Source organism: Electrona antarctica (assembly GCF_951216825.1).
Source record: "Electrona antarctica genome assembly, chromosome: 20".
Classification (NCBI taxonomy): Eukaryota; Metazoa; Chordata; class Actinopteri; order Myctophiformes; family Myctophidae; genus Electrona; species Electrona antarctica.
Genome location: NC_136801.1, coordinates 39,212,997 through 39,229,624, shown reverse-complemented (window position 1 = coordinate 39,229,624; position 16,628 = coordinate 39,212,997). Strand labels below are relative to the sequence as shown.

The 16,628-nt window shown below is 41.5% G+C and overlaps 1 protein-coding gene across 1 annotated transcript; it reads left to right on the top strand.

The window, feature by feature from the left end:
- Positions 1-10,192: 10,192 nt before the first annotated feature.
- Positions 10,193-15,079, top strand: LOC306913316 (peptidyl-prolyl cis-trans isomerase A-like; the record flags this gene model as incomplete). Its single annotated transcript, XM_079489904.1, has 6 exons — positions 10,193-10,252; positions 10,402-10,432; positions 11,214-11,302; positions 11,817-11,913; positions 14,447-14,522; positions 14,698-15,079. The coding sequence occupies 6 exons, from the start codon at positions 10,193-10,195 to the stop codon at positions 14,828-14,830; spliced, it is 486 nt and encodes a 161-aa protein (XP_079346030.1). The 3' UTR covers positions 14,831-15,079.
- Between the last annotated feature and the right edge of the window lie 1,549 nt (positions 15,080-16,628).

The window sequence follows — 16,628 nt, the reverse complement described above, 5'->3', positions numbered from 1 at the left end:
TCGAAGTGGGACCGACAGCAGCAGCAGAGCTGTCAACAAGAGCGGAACAGGTGAGCGGCCTTCCGGAGGAGCTGGAGGCTGCCTACGCCTCACCGTTCATCATCAGAGCCATGCCCGCAGACGTTGTGGGCAAGGCCGACGGGTCGTCGATCCTTCTCACCACAGAAACGCCGAGCGTGATTTGTGGCATTACTGGTGCCAGTCCACGCGTTCAAGAGGCGGTGGGGGAGGTGCATGACACACACGCCAAGCACCCTGGGGTGACTTTCGTGAGGGGTCCCGTGAGGGGTCCAGGCGAGCCAGAGAAGCACCCTGGGGTGACTTTCGTGAGGGGTCACCCGAAGATTGCCCCCGTGAAGGGTGGCAAACCGGGAATGGCAAAGTCCAGTCTGGTACAGAAAACCGCAGTGTCGACACATTTGTTGTGTCGAGTTTGTAAAGCGGCTGAGAAGAAGGCCACAATGGCTCCTGTCCTTTTAGATCCTAGAAAAGGAAAAAGATGGGGGTGGGTGAACGCTTTCATGCCAGCGAGATCAGAACTGGGTCAGAAAGAGTAGCATGTGAAATGCTTCTCTACCCATTCGTTTTTCCTACAGCAGGGAACAATTGGGGCTTCAGAAAGACAACAAGATGTCACAAACAGCACACACACACACACACGCACGCGCACGCACACACACACTCACACACGAGATGTGTGTCTGATCTGTGCATAATAAATGTGATGATGTATGTGGGTTCATTATATCTGTACTAGACAACGAGTAGCAGATAAGTGGATTTAATTTGTGCCAATTAAGTCCTTATGGACAATGGACAAATGTGAAAGAATGCTGGTAAAATGATTAAGTTTCCTTCGATTGGGAGGGGGGAACACTGTCTCTCAAAGTGCAAGTGGGTTTTGTGCGTGAGCGCGTGTGCGCGCACGCACGCACAAATTAACACACACACAAGCACAAAGACTGCATGTGTGAAAGACACATAATGTGGTTAAGATGTTGCAAGGGTTTGCAATTTTCAATTGGGTTGCTTTTGGTAAAAGTCAAAGTAAAAAATCCAAAAAGTCAAATGATACCAAGTTGTTGAGATGCAAAATCGGTTATTTTGTTAAAATCACAATTTGAAGTTCCTAGCAAGGTGACAAAATACTAAGACAAGTTTGTAATCATGTTTGGTTAGGAAATAACCAGGGGTAATAAACTGCATTGTTTAAACATGTGTTTACCAACTGGGCCCCATTCTGCAACCAAAAGAGTCGTTTCAGGTGGGGGGCACAGGAGGTCATGTTTTCTTAAAGATAAGGAACCAGTCTTGTGTGGAAAATAAACTGTCCTTCTTCCTCAAACCAAGGGGGTTGTTTAGATAAGTCTGAAGCTTTGTCCGGGCAAACAGCCATAAGATTAAACGGACAGAGGTGACCAAAAGTTCATGTCAGTTAGGTAACCCCTAACTGACATGACAGAAACAGCTTCTCTCCTACAAAGTGGAGATGCACTGCACCACATTAATAGAAGTATACATAAGTTTGATTAGCTGTAACTGATTTTAATACTTAAGGGTGCGTTGGGATAATTACAAAAAATGTCCACGATATCGACGCATGTAAACCTTTTATTATTTTCATTGTTTTATTGATTTATGCAGTTAATGGGTTGTGTTTTATTTTAATGTGTTTTTCAAAGTTGTATAATGTTATAACTTCAGTATGTGGATCCAGTATTATTTAACAGGTTCCGAAATTACTAAAAATGGCATGCGCCCAAATATCAAAAAATAATGTTTCCGAAAAAAAATTAATATCAAAAATAATCTTTCAGTTTATGAAAAATGAATAACCAGATCAATTTTCATCACTGCGTGAGGAGTGTTTGGTTAATTATGGGTGTGCGAGATTTGTACTCATAATGAGAAATTATATATTGGGTCAGATTGATTGGAGATTAAGCAGCTCCTCTAGGGTGAGAGAGCTCAGGTCCCCACATTCCATTCTACAAAACAGACCGGTGGTTATCGGGGGTTTTACGGCTTTCTCCTGTTGGAAGACAGGCCATTATTGACTCCTTTCACAGGGCAGTGTCAACTCACACAAATAGAACATGGAAAATGGGGGATGAAGTAACCAATCTTTAATCCCTTTCAATTGTGTAAATGTGTTCTAAATAATATTGGGTTGGTAAAAAGGCTAAATGATAAATACCTGTAATAATCTAAACAGTAGTTGGGCATTACAGGGACTGTAATAGGAGCTGCTGTAGCCAGAGGTGCAAGCTGGATGGTCTGTGGGATCTGATTGGCTGAAAGTGTCAGTATGGAGGTGGGATCAGTCAGAAGGCTGCATTGACTATTCTGTATGGCACAAAGTGTAAATTAGATTCACCAATACCATCGAACGTGACATGTCTAGGCAGAGACCAGCGGTAATTATATGCTATAATGTATTATGCGATATATAATTGTACATTATTAATAATTGATGTAATATGATGTTTAGATTGTAACCAAATGTCATCTGTGTTCTTGTCTCCCCATCGTTGATCAATTACCATCTGATTAACGATAAGGTAGATTTAAAACCACTTAATCACATGATTACACATAATTAATAACTAAGTCTGAGAAACAACAATGACAAGCTAAACTGTACCATGATCTGGGAGATTAGAGTGTTCAAATGATAGTAAACCCTACCGACAGAGTTAGGATAGAACTACAGACCAATAGGACCTGTAATCCAGATTCCGGGGTTACTGTATTCATCTTGAGTTGGGGGGAAGTGTGAACAGAACGTGTGAATGTATGATTGTAAGTGTTTATAATTAATATGAATTAATAAAAACCCTATAAAATGCACGTTTGAGTTCATCAAATATAAGCTATCATTGGGAGCATTTAGTTCAACTGTGCGTGTTAGTCCTTTAACTCTGCCTACTGCATGGGCTGGTCGGAGCCGGGCACAACATCGCCAAATAACCGAACAGTCTGTTTTTGCCCAATCTGGGAACCCATCGGCAAAAAAAGGGAAAAACAGCGCCCTCTGCTGTTTGTTTAGCATAGCTCGGAATCTGTTCTTGAGAGATTTGTTTTTGCCAGACAATCGGAGATGTCTGCCTACCGGGCAGTGGTGGAAAGTATAAGTAGCCTACATTTACTTATAATAGAGTCCTTCAGATGTTGCGCACCTCGCTAATAATCATCAATAATGCCTTTTCAAATAATATGCATATTTGGAGCTTGAAATGTAAAAATGTTTTAGTATAAAAACTGTACTTTGAGTACCAAAGTAAGAGTAGGCCTACTCACATTTTCAGAAAATAGCAACCACCTCTCTACAAGCTGAGAGGTGGTATTTGCATGGGGGGGGGGGGACTTCTGTCGGCTTATTTTGCAAAATTGGAGCTTAAAATGTACAAAAGTATTGGTATTAAAATACACTACAAATATAGTACCAAAGTAAAAGTAGCCTACTCAGATGTTTTAAATGTTAAAAAAACAGATCTATAAGATCATAGCACTTCACATTGTAGATCAGCTTTTTTCCAATAACCAAAGTATACACTGACACCACGGCGCGTAATCAGCGCCTCAAACTGTGACTCCGCCCACCCCCGGGGGAAGTTGTGATTTGCGCTCATTCATTGCAATGCAATTTGCGGCATTTTCAAAACAATATTGAGCAGAGTAGTGATTATCAAACGTATTTGCAATGCCATACGTTGAAAGATCTGTTGCCCGTGGACAAGGCACGCTACCTCCGCAAGTTAGATAGCATCGGTATAGATGTTTGTCCGTATGTGATTAAGGATTGGACCAAGTTGCATTGGCAGCCATAGAAAATTCTTACCCCAGGCTAAAACCGGATGTGACGTTTTTGGGCGTTCCTGTCTAGCGTGGTGTCAGTGTATTGAGTGGTTGAGTGACATTTTGTATTAATAACAGACTGCAAAGTAAAAAATAAACTATAGCTGTCTGTAATTATTGTGGAGTAGAAAGTAACAAAAATGGGAGGTAAAGTAAAAGTACCACAATATTGCACTGTGCATTGTAAGCCCTTGTATAGTACTTGAGTAAATGCACTTAGTTACTTTGCACCACTGAGCAGCCAATGATTCAACCTGATTAGACCAGTGGTCTAATGTCAAGGACCCCCAAATTGACACTAATTATCCCGCGGACCCCCATTTGAAAAGACATGCCAGGGACCCCCATAAGAGAAGGTTTTTACGTCTCTAGCAGTGATTCTCAACCCGTTTAATATCAAGGACCCCGGTTTGACATGCATATTAGTCTACAGACCCCCATTTAATGACATTTCTATCTCTGGGACCTCTGAGAGTGTACAAATGGAACGGGTCTGTTTGGTTCCATTTGGTTCAATTTGTACATGTGGTGTACACTCCGTTTGGTTCCATTTGTACACTCTCAGAGTTACAGACCCATGATAAGGGTCCATTTGGTTCCAAACTATCATTTAGCTGGGGACCCCCTGGAACTCACTCAGGGACCCCCTGGAACTCCCGGACCACACTTTGGGAACCACTGGACTAGACCACCGCAGCTGTAATAATTGCAAAAATAAATAAATAAAATAAAATAAAAGATCAAATAAAACACTCACATCTTTAAATATCTCAAAAACTACAAATCATTTCAATGTAAAAAATATCAAGTGTGCAAAATCTCCACCAGTAAGGTGGATTCTTTTTTTTAAATGTATTGTGAATCAAGTTTGTATGTGAAAGTATGAAGGAATAGGGAGGTTCCTAAGTTTTATCATGTTTTAAAGTTATAATTTAAAGCGAGCCCACAACTATTACAACTAAGCGACTTCACAGGAAAAACAAGCCAACCCTGAATCTCTGTATGCATGGGGATAATATGGTGATTGTTAAGTGATTTGAATCAGCTGTGAGGAGGAAGTGAAACCCACATAAAGGCATGGCTGAGGGAAGTAGGGGTGCTGGGGGGGCTGGAGCACCCTCTCCGCCCACGCACAGCCCCCCCTCGGACAGGAGGGGGAAAATAATAATTGTAATCAAAACAGATTTCTGTTAATGGACTAATAAATATGCTGTATCACAGTATCGGTGCCTTATCCTGGTTAATTGCCCATGTGTCAGTTTGCTCATGCGTGGAGAGAGGCCACTTTAAAAGCCACTTTTCTGCGTGAAAATGCGCGTGCACGAGGCGCGTGCACACGCATTTTGCGGCGCGCGCTAACGCGCGCGCAACCCCTACTAAGCGTTCAGCACCTCCTACTGTAAACATCTTGCCGCGGCCATGCATCATCATACCTTTAAGTTAAACGACTTTCATGTGTGGAATCTGGAATTCCATAATTCTAAGTAATGTGTGTTCCTGCATGTGTGTTCAGCCGTTGTCACCTACGTGGGTGTTGGCCTGAGACCCTCTTCTCAGGGTGATGGTTTGTTTACACCCCTGGAGCCTCTCCTGTGGCTATTTGTATGACAAAAGAGTTTGTTGACCTGAAGGTCAACAGTTTGTTCAACAAACAAAACATCTGTCGACACCCCACACTCATGTAAAATGCTTAAACGGTTAACTAGAATACGACCACTTTGTCAGTTGGGCGTGAGCCCTGTGTGTGGAGCATGTCTGCTGGCGTGAGCCTTAACCTGTGCCGTGCTGTACTTCGCTGAAATAAACAACAACATCTCATCTGCCGTGTCTCACAAACTTTCTTCGGTGCTCTCCCAGTTTTAACAGTATGGTATAGACCAGATAACACCTTGACAGCCCATACATCCAAACAGAAAAGTCCTATCTGACTACATTAAACGATGTTAAACGACGTTAAACTCACTTTGCCACTCGATTTGCCACTCACTTTATGCATGCGCATACCCTCTATAGTTATTCCCCTAATAGTTGGCTTTCTGTTGTAAATCTCTGTCATTGTCTCTTTTCCTGCGAGAAATATCAGTACCAACTCGGCCATACCACCCGAAATTTACATTTTAAAACAAAATGTGAGACGCCAGAGGGGTTTAATAACAAAATTGTAGGCAATATTAGGCCTATGGTCGAATATGACAATCAAGGCACTTAATAAGTTGTTAACCCTGTCCCGTCCCCCCTGTCCCACACAAGTGATATGTAACGTCTGTCCCTCAAATGAACAGTTTGAATCTGGTGGTCACCCTATAGTGTGAACTGTGAACCCATTCTATTAGAATCAATCTGGTTGTCCCCCTGGCTGGAAACCCAGCTCTACGCAGCTCCAATGTCATTATAATGAGAAACTGTCTCGAAATAAATAACTATTTATAATTTCAGAATATTAGGCCTACTACTATTCCCCGTGGCAACGGTATATACAAGGCGGGGTGGCAGGTGTGGGAGTCAACATCCTGTGCCACTTTCCTGTCACTAACATGGTGAACCGCTACATGTCATCGTAGTAGCAATAGACTATTTCACCAAGTGGCCATGCAGAAACATGATGAAGTTCCAGACCAGAGAACTGCTACCGCGCCAGAAGTGGTTCATGAAATGTTCTGCCAGTACGGCCCAGGTACAATGTGCCCAACAACAGTAGTCTAGACCAGGGGTTCTCAACCCGTGGGTCGCGACCCCTCGGGGGGTCTCCAAATTATTTTAGGGGGTCCCCAAATTATTTTCAAAAAAAAAAAAAAAAAAGATTTTTAAAAAAAAATCACAATTTTTTAAAAATAGCAGACCTACAAGCTCGTAGCGTGCCACTCGGTGGCGTGCTATGAGCTTGTAGATCTGCTATTTTTAAATAGCTAAATTATAACAATGCTTAAAACACCAAAAGGGGTTCCCGCCCAAAATGGTTTAAGGTTATTGTAGCAGTCAATTTATATTGGGGGTCGGGAGGGGGCGGGACGGGGGTCCCGAGACGTTGCCAAAGCATTTTCGGGGGTCCCCGACCAAAAACGTTGAGAACCCCTGGTCTAGACTCTAGAGTCTTGACATTGCACATGTTAGCTAGGACATGTTAGGCCCCAAAACCTTGTTTTTGGGGCCTGCCTGCACCCAACCCAGGTGGTCTATTTCTACAATATAGACACACAAACTGACCAGAGAAGCGTTCACCAAGGCTGTGGTCTGACAGAAACTGACCTATGATTCCCGATGTGCAGCTTTATGTCATTCATTTAAATATTTATTTTATGGCTGAGTATGTATGTGTCAAGAGCTGAGCTCGTAAACCCACCAGTAATTACTAATTACTATAGAATATGATACACATTTCACAGTGTATGTCACAGTGTACAGGTGTAGCATTTCCTCCAACATGAAGTCTGGACTGAATTGGATTAATATAATTTTCTGACAAATGCATCACAAAACAACACGTGTTTATACTGTCTCCTTGTATACCGCCAGATAATCTTCATTATACTTCAGTTTATGCACATGCATTTAACCTTCTGCTGCAGATGGGTTGGTATTCACAGGCCTGCAATAGAGACTAGCTTCTCTGCAGCTTTTCAGTCAGCCTATGAGAATATATATATATAATAGCAATGTATCTGGTAGTTTTAGGACTGTACTGTATGTGCGGTTATTTTTGTTTGTTTGTTTGTTTTCTTATTTTGACCATAAGACATGAAAAGCAAATCTTCTACGTCACTACAACTAAACTGTTGGTCTTCACTTGACATACATCTTCACTTGACATACATACAGTATGCAGAAGAGCGAAAATAGGAACCCATAGCTGCCACTGTAAATGATGCATTTATACAGCGATTTATTTAAATAGGCCTACATTTATTTACTTGGATGTCATGTAAATCAGAATCAGATACCTTCAGAGTCCTATTTTTCACACTCCATCGTTTTGTAGGTAGAGTGAGAGAAAAGACAGATAGAAATTGAAGTTGAACAGGTAACAAATAAAGTTATGTACATACGATAGCTTATGAGTATGACACTGTGACCCCCTTTCCACCGGTTGCTTCTCCTATCAGCCTGGGCACATCTGAACTTCCATGCGCGGCCAAAGGAAGCTGTCTGCCGGGGTCTCTTCCTGGTTTTTAGACAGCTGGTGGATGGAAGTGAAGCTCCACCCACGCGGCAGAATGCCGCTGGGGCAAGCTTTTCCGGGAATCAGGCCTGGAAGAGACCCCGGCAGACAGCTTCCTTTGGCCGCGCATGGAATCTTAGGTGTGCCCAGACCCAATGGGAACCGGTTCAGTTCTTTTTGGTTCTTAGTCCAGAGCTCCAAAATTGGAACGTTAATTATGAATTGAGTGGGTTAAACTATACACTTGTTTATAGGATCAATATAAGTAAATTAACATATGATAACCCTTCCACAGTAGCTTTTTCATATTTTCAATTGTTTGCATATTTTCCTATATAAATAGGATATATTAAATTTGTAATACAATAAATCATTGTCTTTGTGTAAGTAATCAACTGGGGAAGTTTCATGGTGATAACAATTTAAACCACATTCAACCTGATGTTTTTTTTTTTTTTTTTTTCACAGAAATCATCTCGGACTTGGGACTTGCATCATGCATGCATTAACACCTACATACTACTGAACTCTGGTCTGAAATGCTATAGTACATATCTTTCATGTGTTGTGTGAGAGGTGCCTTGGCATGAGTACATACTGCACATTAGTGTCTTGGTGAGAAGGAGATGCACTTCACTTCGCAGTTCAGAGAGTTCAAACAAATGGAATGTGTTGAAGGTAGCTAGCGCGTATAGCGTCAAACAATCGGTAGTTCAAAGCTAGCCTGAAACATGACGGTGAATGAAATAAAGCGACACAGAGAGCAGATATTCCTTTTGCTTCTGAGACAATGGCTGAGATAGCGAGTGTTTATTTCACGTCATTATATACACGTCAGACACAATTGGTACATCCGGCATCCGGTCATATGCTTTCAGTATAAAGGTATATATATAAATAGACATACAATGATATATATATATATATATACACAGGCAATTAATGATCATCTTAATACATTCCAACAGAATGAATGGAACTTAATGAATGGGTTGACATTTGGCTGCATGGCTCTTTTTGACTATGAAGGGTAGGCTATAACCCAGAACCGAAACTTTCCAGAACCTTGTGAATGTGATGTTTTTTTTTTTTACTATACACTTGTTTATAGGATCAATATAAGTAAATTAACATATGATAACCCTTCCACGGTAGCTTTTTCATATTTTCAATTGTTTGCATATTTTCCTATATAAATAGGATATATTAAATTTGTAATACAATAAATCATTGTCTTTGTGTAAGTAATCAACTGGGGTGGGGAAGTTTCATGGTGATAACAATTTAATATAGGTATGGTTTGGTTTTGCACATTCAATTCATAATTAACGTTCCAATTTTGGAGCTCTAGGCTCATGGAAGAACCAAAAAAAACTGAACCGGTTCTGAACCAACTGGTGGAAAAAGGGCTTCAGGGATATAGGCTAAAGTACATATTGTCCATGCCCTGAACAATATGTATACTGTAGCTAGGCTAGCTGGTTCAACCGGGTAAACAAATTGCGTGCGTGCGCGCGTGCGTGTGTGTGTGTGTGTGTGTGTGTGTGTGTGTGTGTGTGTGGTGTGTGTGTGTGTGTGTGTGTGTGTGTGTGTGTGTGTGTGTGTGTGTGTGTGTGTGTGTGTGTGTGTGTGTGTGTGTGTGCATGGCTGAGGGTGGGGGGGGGCTGGGGGGGCTGGAGCACCCTCTCCGCCCAGGCACAGCCCCCCCTCAGACAGGAGGGGGAAAATAATAATAATTGTAATCAAAACAGATTTCTGTTAATGGACTAATAAATATGCTGTATCACAGTATCGGCGCCTTATCCTGGTTAATTGCCTGTGTCAGTTTGCTCATGCGTGGGGAGAGGCCACTTTAAAAGCCACTTTTCTGCGTGAAAATGCGCGTGCACGAGGCGCGTGCACACGCATTTTGCGGCGCACCCCCTACTAAGCGTTCAGCACCTCCTACTGTAAACATCTTCCCGCGGCCATGCATAAAGGGGGTGTGTTTTCCCCCCAGTATGCCTACCGTATGCTCCATTCTAACAGGACTACATCTAACTCTGGGCTACTTGCATTCAGCATTCTTTTTTTTTACAGTTTAATAACTTTTTTTCAGAGATGCTTTCATTATCAAATCGGATTTTGTTGGCGTTCACCGCCGCACTAATGTGCAGCAGTGGTTGTTGTGGTTATGGTATGAGGGTTTTCTTTGACATTATTGCAGACGGCCGGCCATTAGGACGAATAGTCTTCGAGGTGAGTGCCAGTTCTTATAGGTCTTTCATAATAATCTAGACAACAATAACACAATAGTTACGATGCAAAGTAGCCATTAGGAATAAAAAGTAATTTAAGTATTTTATCCAACATTCTTAAATTTCTCTTTTTAATTATTATTCTTGCAGTTGCGTCCGGATGTTGTGCCCAGAACATCAGGTAATCCTATACTGATTGAACATTCTTTTATTTCACAGTATGCCGAATTGGTACATTTAAAATGAAAGTACGGGTTAATGCAAAAACTGTTACTTGAGGATAGAACCAGAAAAAGCACAAAGACTTGTTTACATAATGGTCTCCCATTTTCAATTCATCCGGACGTTTAATGACGTACAAAGATACACTTAATAAATAAAGGGAAATCATCATATAGGCAGTTAAAAAAGGGAAAAGATATGTACAGTATGGTATCCGGTACCGTACACTTTGACTCTGTTTTTCCTGAAGTGAACACAGCCTTATAAATTTCATGTCAAATTGGCTGCTGTGAAAAAGTCGACAATGCATCACATGCCATACAGAGATTCGGTCTGGCTTATTAGCCAGGCTACATACAGACTGCAACCTTGTATGACTTCACACATCTTAACACGTGTGAGTGTCTTAAAGGGGCATTCCACTCATTTTCAACATTTTACTATGACATTAATATACCTTAGAGCTGTTGTGTGGAAATAATAAAAAGGTCCCCCCATTCTGTGTTTCCTAGAACTGGAGGTCTGAAAAAAATCATTAACATGGTGAAACACATCTTGATGATGTCATCAAGATGTGTTTCACCATGTTAATGGTTTTATTGTTAATGATCTTTCTAGGAAACACAGAACAGATGGACTTTTATATTATTTCCACACAACACCTCTAAGGTATATTAATGACATAGTAAAATGTTGAAAATGAGTGGTATTCCCCTTTAACTATTGTTTTTTACTCACAGAGAACTTCCGAGCCCTGTGTACTGGAGAGAGAGGTTTTGGTTACAGGGGATCACCATTTCACAGGGTAATTCCTGGTTTCATGTTGCAGGTAAGTTAACATGATTGTGAATCCTCGATAGAGCGTCGCAGTCCCGCCCCCTACCAGGGCCCAGGAAATGATTCTCCGTTAATTTTCCTCATAGACATTTATTTAGTATTTATTTAAAGACGTTTACGCCGCGGACAAAGCCAACTCGAGTCGTGACAAATCATGACAACAAACACAATTTTTTGGGCCGAACAAATAATTAGAAAGAAGAAAAAAACGGCAGGTTACAACACCTTTTTTGTTGTTTTTCTTCTTTGTAATTATTTGTTTGGTCCAAAATATTGTTTGTGTTGTCATGAGTTGTCACGACTCGAGTTGGTTTTGTCCGCGGCGTAACCGTCTTTAAATAAATACTTTTTGAAATGTCTATGGGAAAAATGCATTGGGATTCATCTCCTGGTCCATGGTAGGGGGCGGGACTGCGACGCTCTATACAAGTGGTAACTAAACTAGCACACAGAATGCTATTGTGGAGATCATGGTGTCAAAGTGTGTTTTTCTTTCATGATTAAAGGGCGGGGATATCACCAAACACAACGGAAGTGGAGGCAAGTCTATCTATGGAGAAACGTTTGAAGATGAGAACTTCGTTCTGAAGCACACTGGACCAGGTACAGTGTATATTTAAAGATGGAGTGCCACAATTGTTGTATTTTTCCAGTTTTTCATGTGTCTATGAGGTGACAGTACTTCATTAGACACCCTGGAGTCGTTTTTTATGTGCAATGATGTATTCTCTTTGTATTTAGGGTTTCTTCCTGGAGGCTGAACCCTTGACAGTCAAACATGCCAATGAAAAAAACAGTAATATAGTGACATCACATTATCAGCCCCTCCCCTAACCACTCTCCCTTTATCATACAACTACAGCTGTGGGTGCGGCCAGAGTAGTATAAAAGAGAGTAATGACACTCCCGTTGACTCTCATTGTAACAATGGAATGCGGAAGTGCTCATTCTATCTCAATGGAATAGTTCCAGCCATAGGAGCAATGTTTGGAACTATCGCCCATAGGTACCCGCTTTGCGGCGAGATCAAAGCGTGTCACCACTCTCTTACTAGATTACTCTGGGTGCGGCTAAAGTGTTTTTGTTCACCGACCGCTCAGTAGGGCGGTTCTTGCATTTGTTTTACTGAGAATAAGCTTAGAAATACGTTTAGGGTTAGGCATAGTTTTACAGGGTTGTAGGTTTTGGCACCGTTTTACTGAGGTTAAGGTTAGGTATGAAGTTGGGTTTAACCATGCATAGTTTACTGAGGTTATGTTACCAGGCTGAGCAGTTCCGCAGGCTATAGGCTGTTGTAATCTAAGTACGGGACCCTCGTCTGGGTTGACAGACAGGTAGTGTGTGCAGGCTGGGTGGTGTGTGACAATCCTGTTGAAGTATTACTTTGGTACGGCGACTGCGGCGGCGGCCGGCGGGTACCCGGGAGAACAAATTAACGAGACACGAGACAGTATCACGCTAAGGTTCACAAAGTTTATTACACAAACATGAAACATATATAGTGCTGGATCATAATGACGTAACAATAAGATATGAGACAGAAGAACGTGCCTACTGCAGCAAGGCTGACCTTGCTGTCGCCTAGATGTCTCTCGTAGCCTATCTATAAAGAATGCTACAGTACCGGCAGTACACAATACATATCAAGTACACTGTATCTCAAGTTCAAGTACATAGACTAAGATGTACTGTGCATGGGCTAATATCACAACATAGGCCTATGCCCGAGGTGACTGTGTTTTGAGGCGAGCTTTCCAGTATTCCTCCAATGAACTGCAGTGGCGAATGAGGCGTCTACCTTTCTATGTTTAAGTGTGAACAGCAAGGCCACTTTTCCCATGAATCTTGTAAGTTGATTTGATATACCGGTAGCCTATTTGGATTTGTGGCTTGCTATAGGCCTATATGTTTTACATTTTTTATTTATCATTTCACTAACGAAATTACACCCAAATGTCCACAGCACTGATAAAAGTTAAGTCTGCATGCCGACTCCATATCTGGTTCATGAGATGAATTTAAACATGAGTGGCAGGAAAACTCATTGTTGCCAGTGGTCAAAATTCTCTGATTTTATTCTCTTTAGTTTATTGCTAAAAGTAGCATTACCACAATGTAGACATATTCTGGTACATTCTGGTATATTCATATACTCAAAACTTTACTTACTCTAACAAAGTATTAAAGCAGTATTAAAGCATTGGCATACAAAATATACATAGTAAGTAAAAGTAGGCCTTCTAGTTATAAAATAGCTGATCTACACGCTCACAATGTACATAGACCAATTATTTGTTTACAAACATTGGGAATGGGCGCACGGGTGACTGTTTCATGTAATCAATTCCCAACAGATCTCCAAACCTGTTGTTTTGGGGAGCGCTGGTTTCAGTCCATTCAACCTCCTCTTGTGAGTTGGCTAGTGAGATGCACCCTAGGAGACATTTATACTTCAAAGCCCAACAGTATTGCGCACAGAGAACAGCTGATATACAAGCTCACATCGCATCGCAGATGCGACTGTTGTGAGCGTAGAGGTCTGCGTGCGCGACACCATCGCGGGGCGAAGCATAAATTATACTTGATGGGCTGCAGGTGCGCGTGCAGCCGTGCACAAATAGGCTCTGCTGCCGTGTTCATGAGCGCACCTCCCGTTCTTATGACAGCGACTGGAGGTGTGGTTTTGAGGACAACTGTTTTGAATTGCTATTATTGTTCAAACACAACAGAAACCAAGGATTATATATTTCAAGGGCGAGAGATCACAATAAAAATCCTAATCATTCTTCCTCCACACTGGGAGAAAAACAGCATCTGAAAGTTTGATGGGGCATTTTTTACACGTGAGTGCAGTTAGAACTTTTCCATTGCATCTTATGAGAGGTGGTGTTCTTCTGCTGCCTTTATGCGCGCGCATGCCGTTTCTTATCAGTGTGACGTCGTCTGATAAGGCGTCTATTAGTTTGTGTATTCTGTAAATAAAGTTGTCAAAAAATAAAGTATGCTTTTCTGAGATTTGGTAGAGTAATGCATGTAGTGAAGTTGTCTATTAAGAAACTGATTTCTGCTTAGTAGCCTACAATACATGAGTACATTTACTTTTCACCACTGACGGTTGCTCATCTTTGTGTTTCAGGCATCTTGAGCATGGCCAACGCCGGACCAAACTCTAATGGATCTCAGTTCTTCATCACCTTAGCAAAATCACAGTGGTATGTACTGAGATGAGGAACCCTTCAATGGAGAGCAGTGGTTCCCAAATGTTTTAGCTCAAGTGTGTGTGTGTGTGTGTGTGTGTGTGTGTGTGTGTGTGTGTGTGTGTGTGTGTGTGTGTGTGTGTGTGTGTGTGTGTGTGTGTGTGTGTGTGTGTGTGTGTGTTTCTCTTAGGCTGGATGGCAAGTGTGTTGTGTTTGGCAAAGTCGTCGAAGGAATGGAGGTTCTCAAGAAAATAGAGGCTTATGGGTCTAGGTCTGGGAAGACCTCGAAGAAGATCTCTATCAGAAATGCTGGACAATTTTAAAGTACATCTGGAGTTGAGAGCCGCCATGGTCTGGGCCTCACCCCCTACTGTGATTTCAATAAACGGTGTCAGTCAGTACTTTTGTTCTGACACTGAACCCCAAATTGCTCCCGATGTGCTGGTTGGTACCTTGCATGGCTTCCGCCGCAATCGGTGTATGAATGTGTGTGTGTGAATGTAATGTCTATGTAAAGCGCCTTGGATAAAGGCACTATATAAATGCACCATTAAAAATGCACCATTCTTTTACTTTGGTTTGCCTAGTGGATTCTTGGGTAGAATTTTCATACGTTACAGGTCGCGCTTTAAACGTGAACTTGGGATTCTAAAACAAAAATGCGAAGTGTAGCCTACACTACTAGACTTGGTAGCAGATCATCCAATGGCAATTCATGTTCTTTGTAGATCATTCATGTTTTTTTTTTGTTTTTTTTTTACAATAGGTTTATATGGATTTGATTGCAATATTAAACCTTGTTTGGAATTGATTCAGTTTTCTATAAGATTAAACTAAAGATTAAACAGAGATGCAAACATCATCATCTATTATCTATCATGATAAAGTTGATTATCCTCCCTTAAAGAACCCTGGTGATATTATAACTATATAGAACAGAAGAAAATAGCAACTCTTTGCGGATCAAAGTACATCTGTAAGAAGTACATTATGAGGTATAGAATTGGCAAAACATTATGTTTGAAGGCCTCATGGTTTCAAAGTGTTAAAGCTGATATTGAGATGAGAAAGATTTTTGCCACTGAGATTTCTTCTACGTTAAAAACGCGGGTTGTTCACCATTAGGGGTGGATAGATACAACACTGGTTCAAAACTGGATAAAAAAACCTCAGAAACCAAGTTCAAGACAAACATTATTCAAACGCATACATGCTGGGGTATACTTTATCCTTCACCAATGTAACATTAATATTTAGTTAACTTGTAGCTAAAATAAAAGTGTCTCCTTATGAATGTAAATTTAAACATTGTTTTCTCACGCTAATAATAAAGCCCTGAATGAATTGGAATGGTGATCCATACTAATCCTTCCCATCTGAAACCCACCGATTATTACAACACTGTAGTTTATTTTTGATACTGTATATCTAGTCTACACATTCAGGGGACTTTGTATTTGATATATGGTTGCATATCTTTCTTTGTATGACACTGTAAGATAGACCTACGTAGCTACAGGCCTAGAACAACATTGCACCTGAGCACAAGGATCAAATCAGCCCTCAATGGCTTCTGACATAAATATGGGGAGGGGATGGGAGGGCGAGGCTTCCCTCCCCTACCCAAGGACTGTCTAAAGAGGACGAGACGCGAAGACCGTACGGGCGATGCCATGTTGCTCCATGGAAGGAAAGAAACATGCGCAATGGGCTATATGCAGCCAACACTTCCGTGTTCAGCTTCCTTGGTCTCAACTGCGCATGTTTCTTTCCTTCCATGGAGCACCATGGAGCAACATGGCGTCGCCCGTACGGTCTTCGCGTCTCGTCCTCTTTAGACAGTCCTTGCCCCTACCCCACCCCTACTGGGTGAGGATTTTCTTTCTTTTTACATGAGAATGCATGAATCCGATGCTAATTCTGTCAGAAAGACAGTTATACCAGACTGCTAATTCTGTCAGAAAGACAGTTACCAGACTGGTAATTCTGTCAGACAGTTACCAGACTGGTAATTCTATCAGAAAGACAGTTACCAGACTGCTAATTCTGTCAGAAAGACAGTTAAGGCCTATATTCATAGTCTGGATTTTCGGTGGTGAGGTGACCACCGCTCCGGTGGTG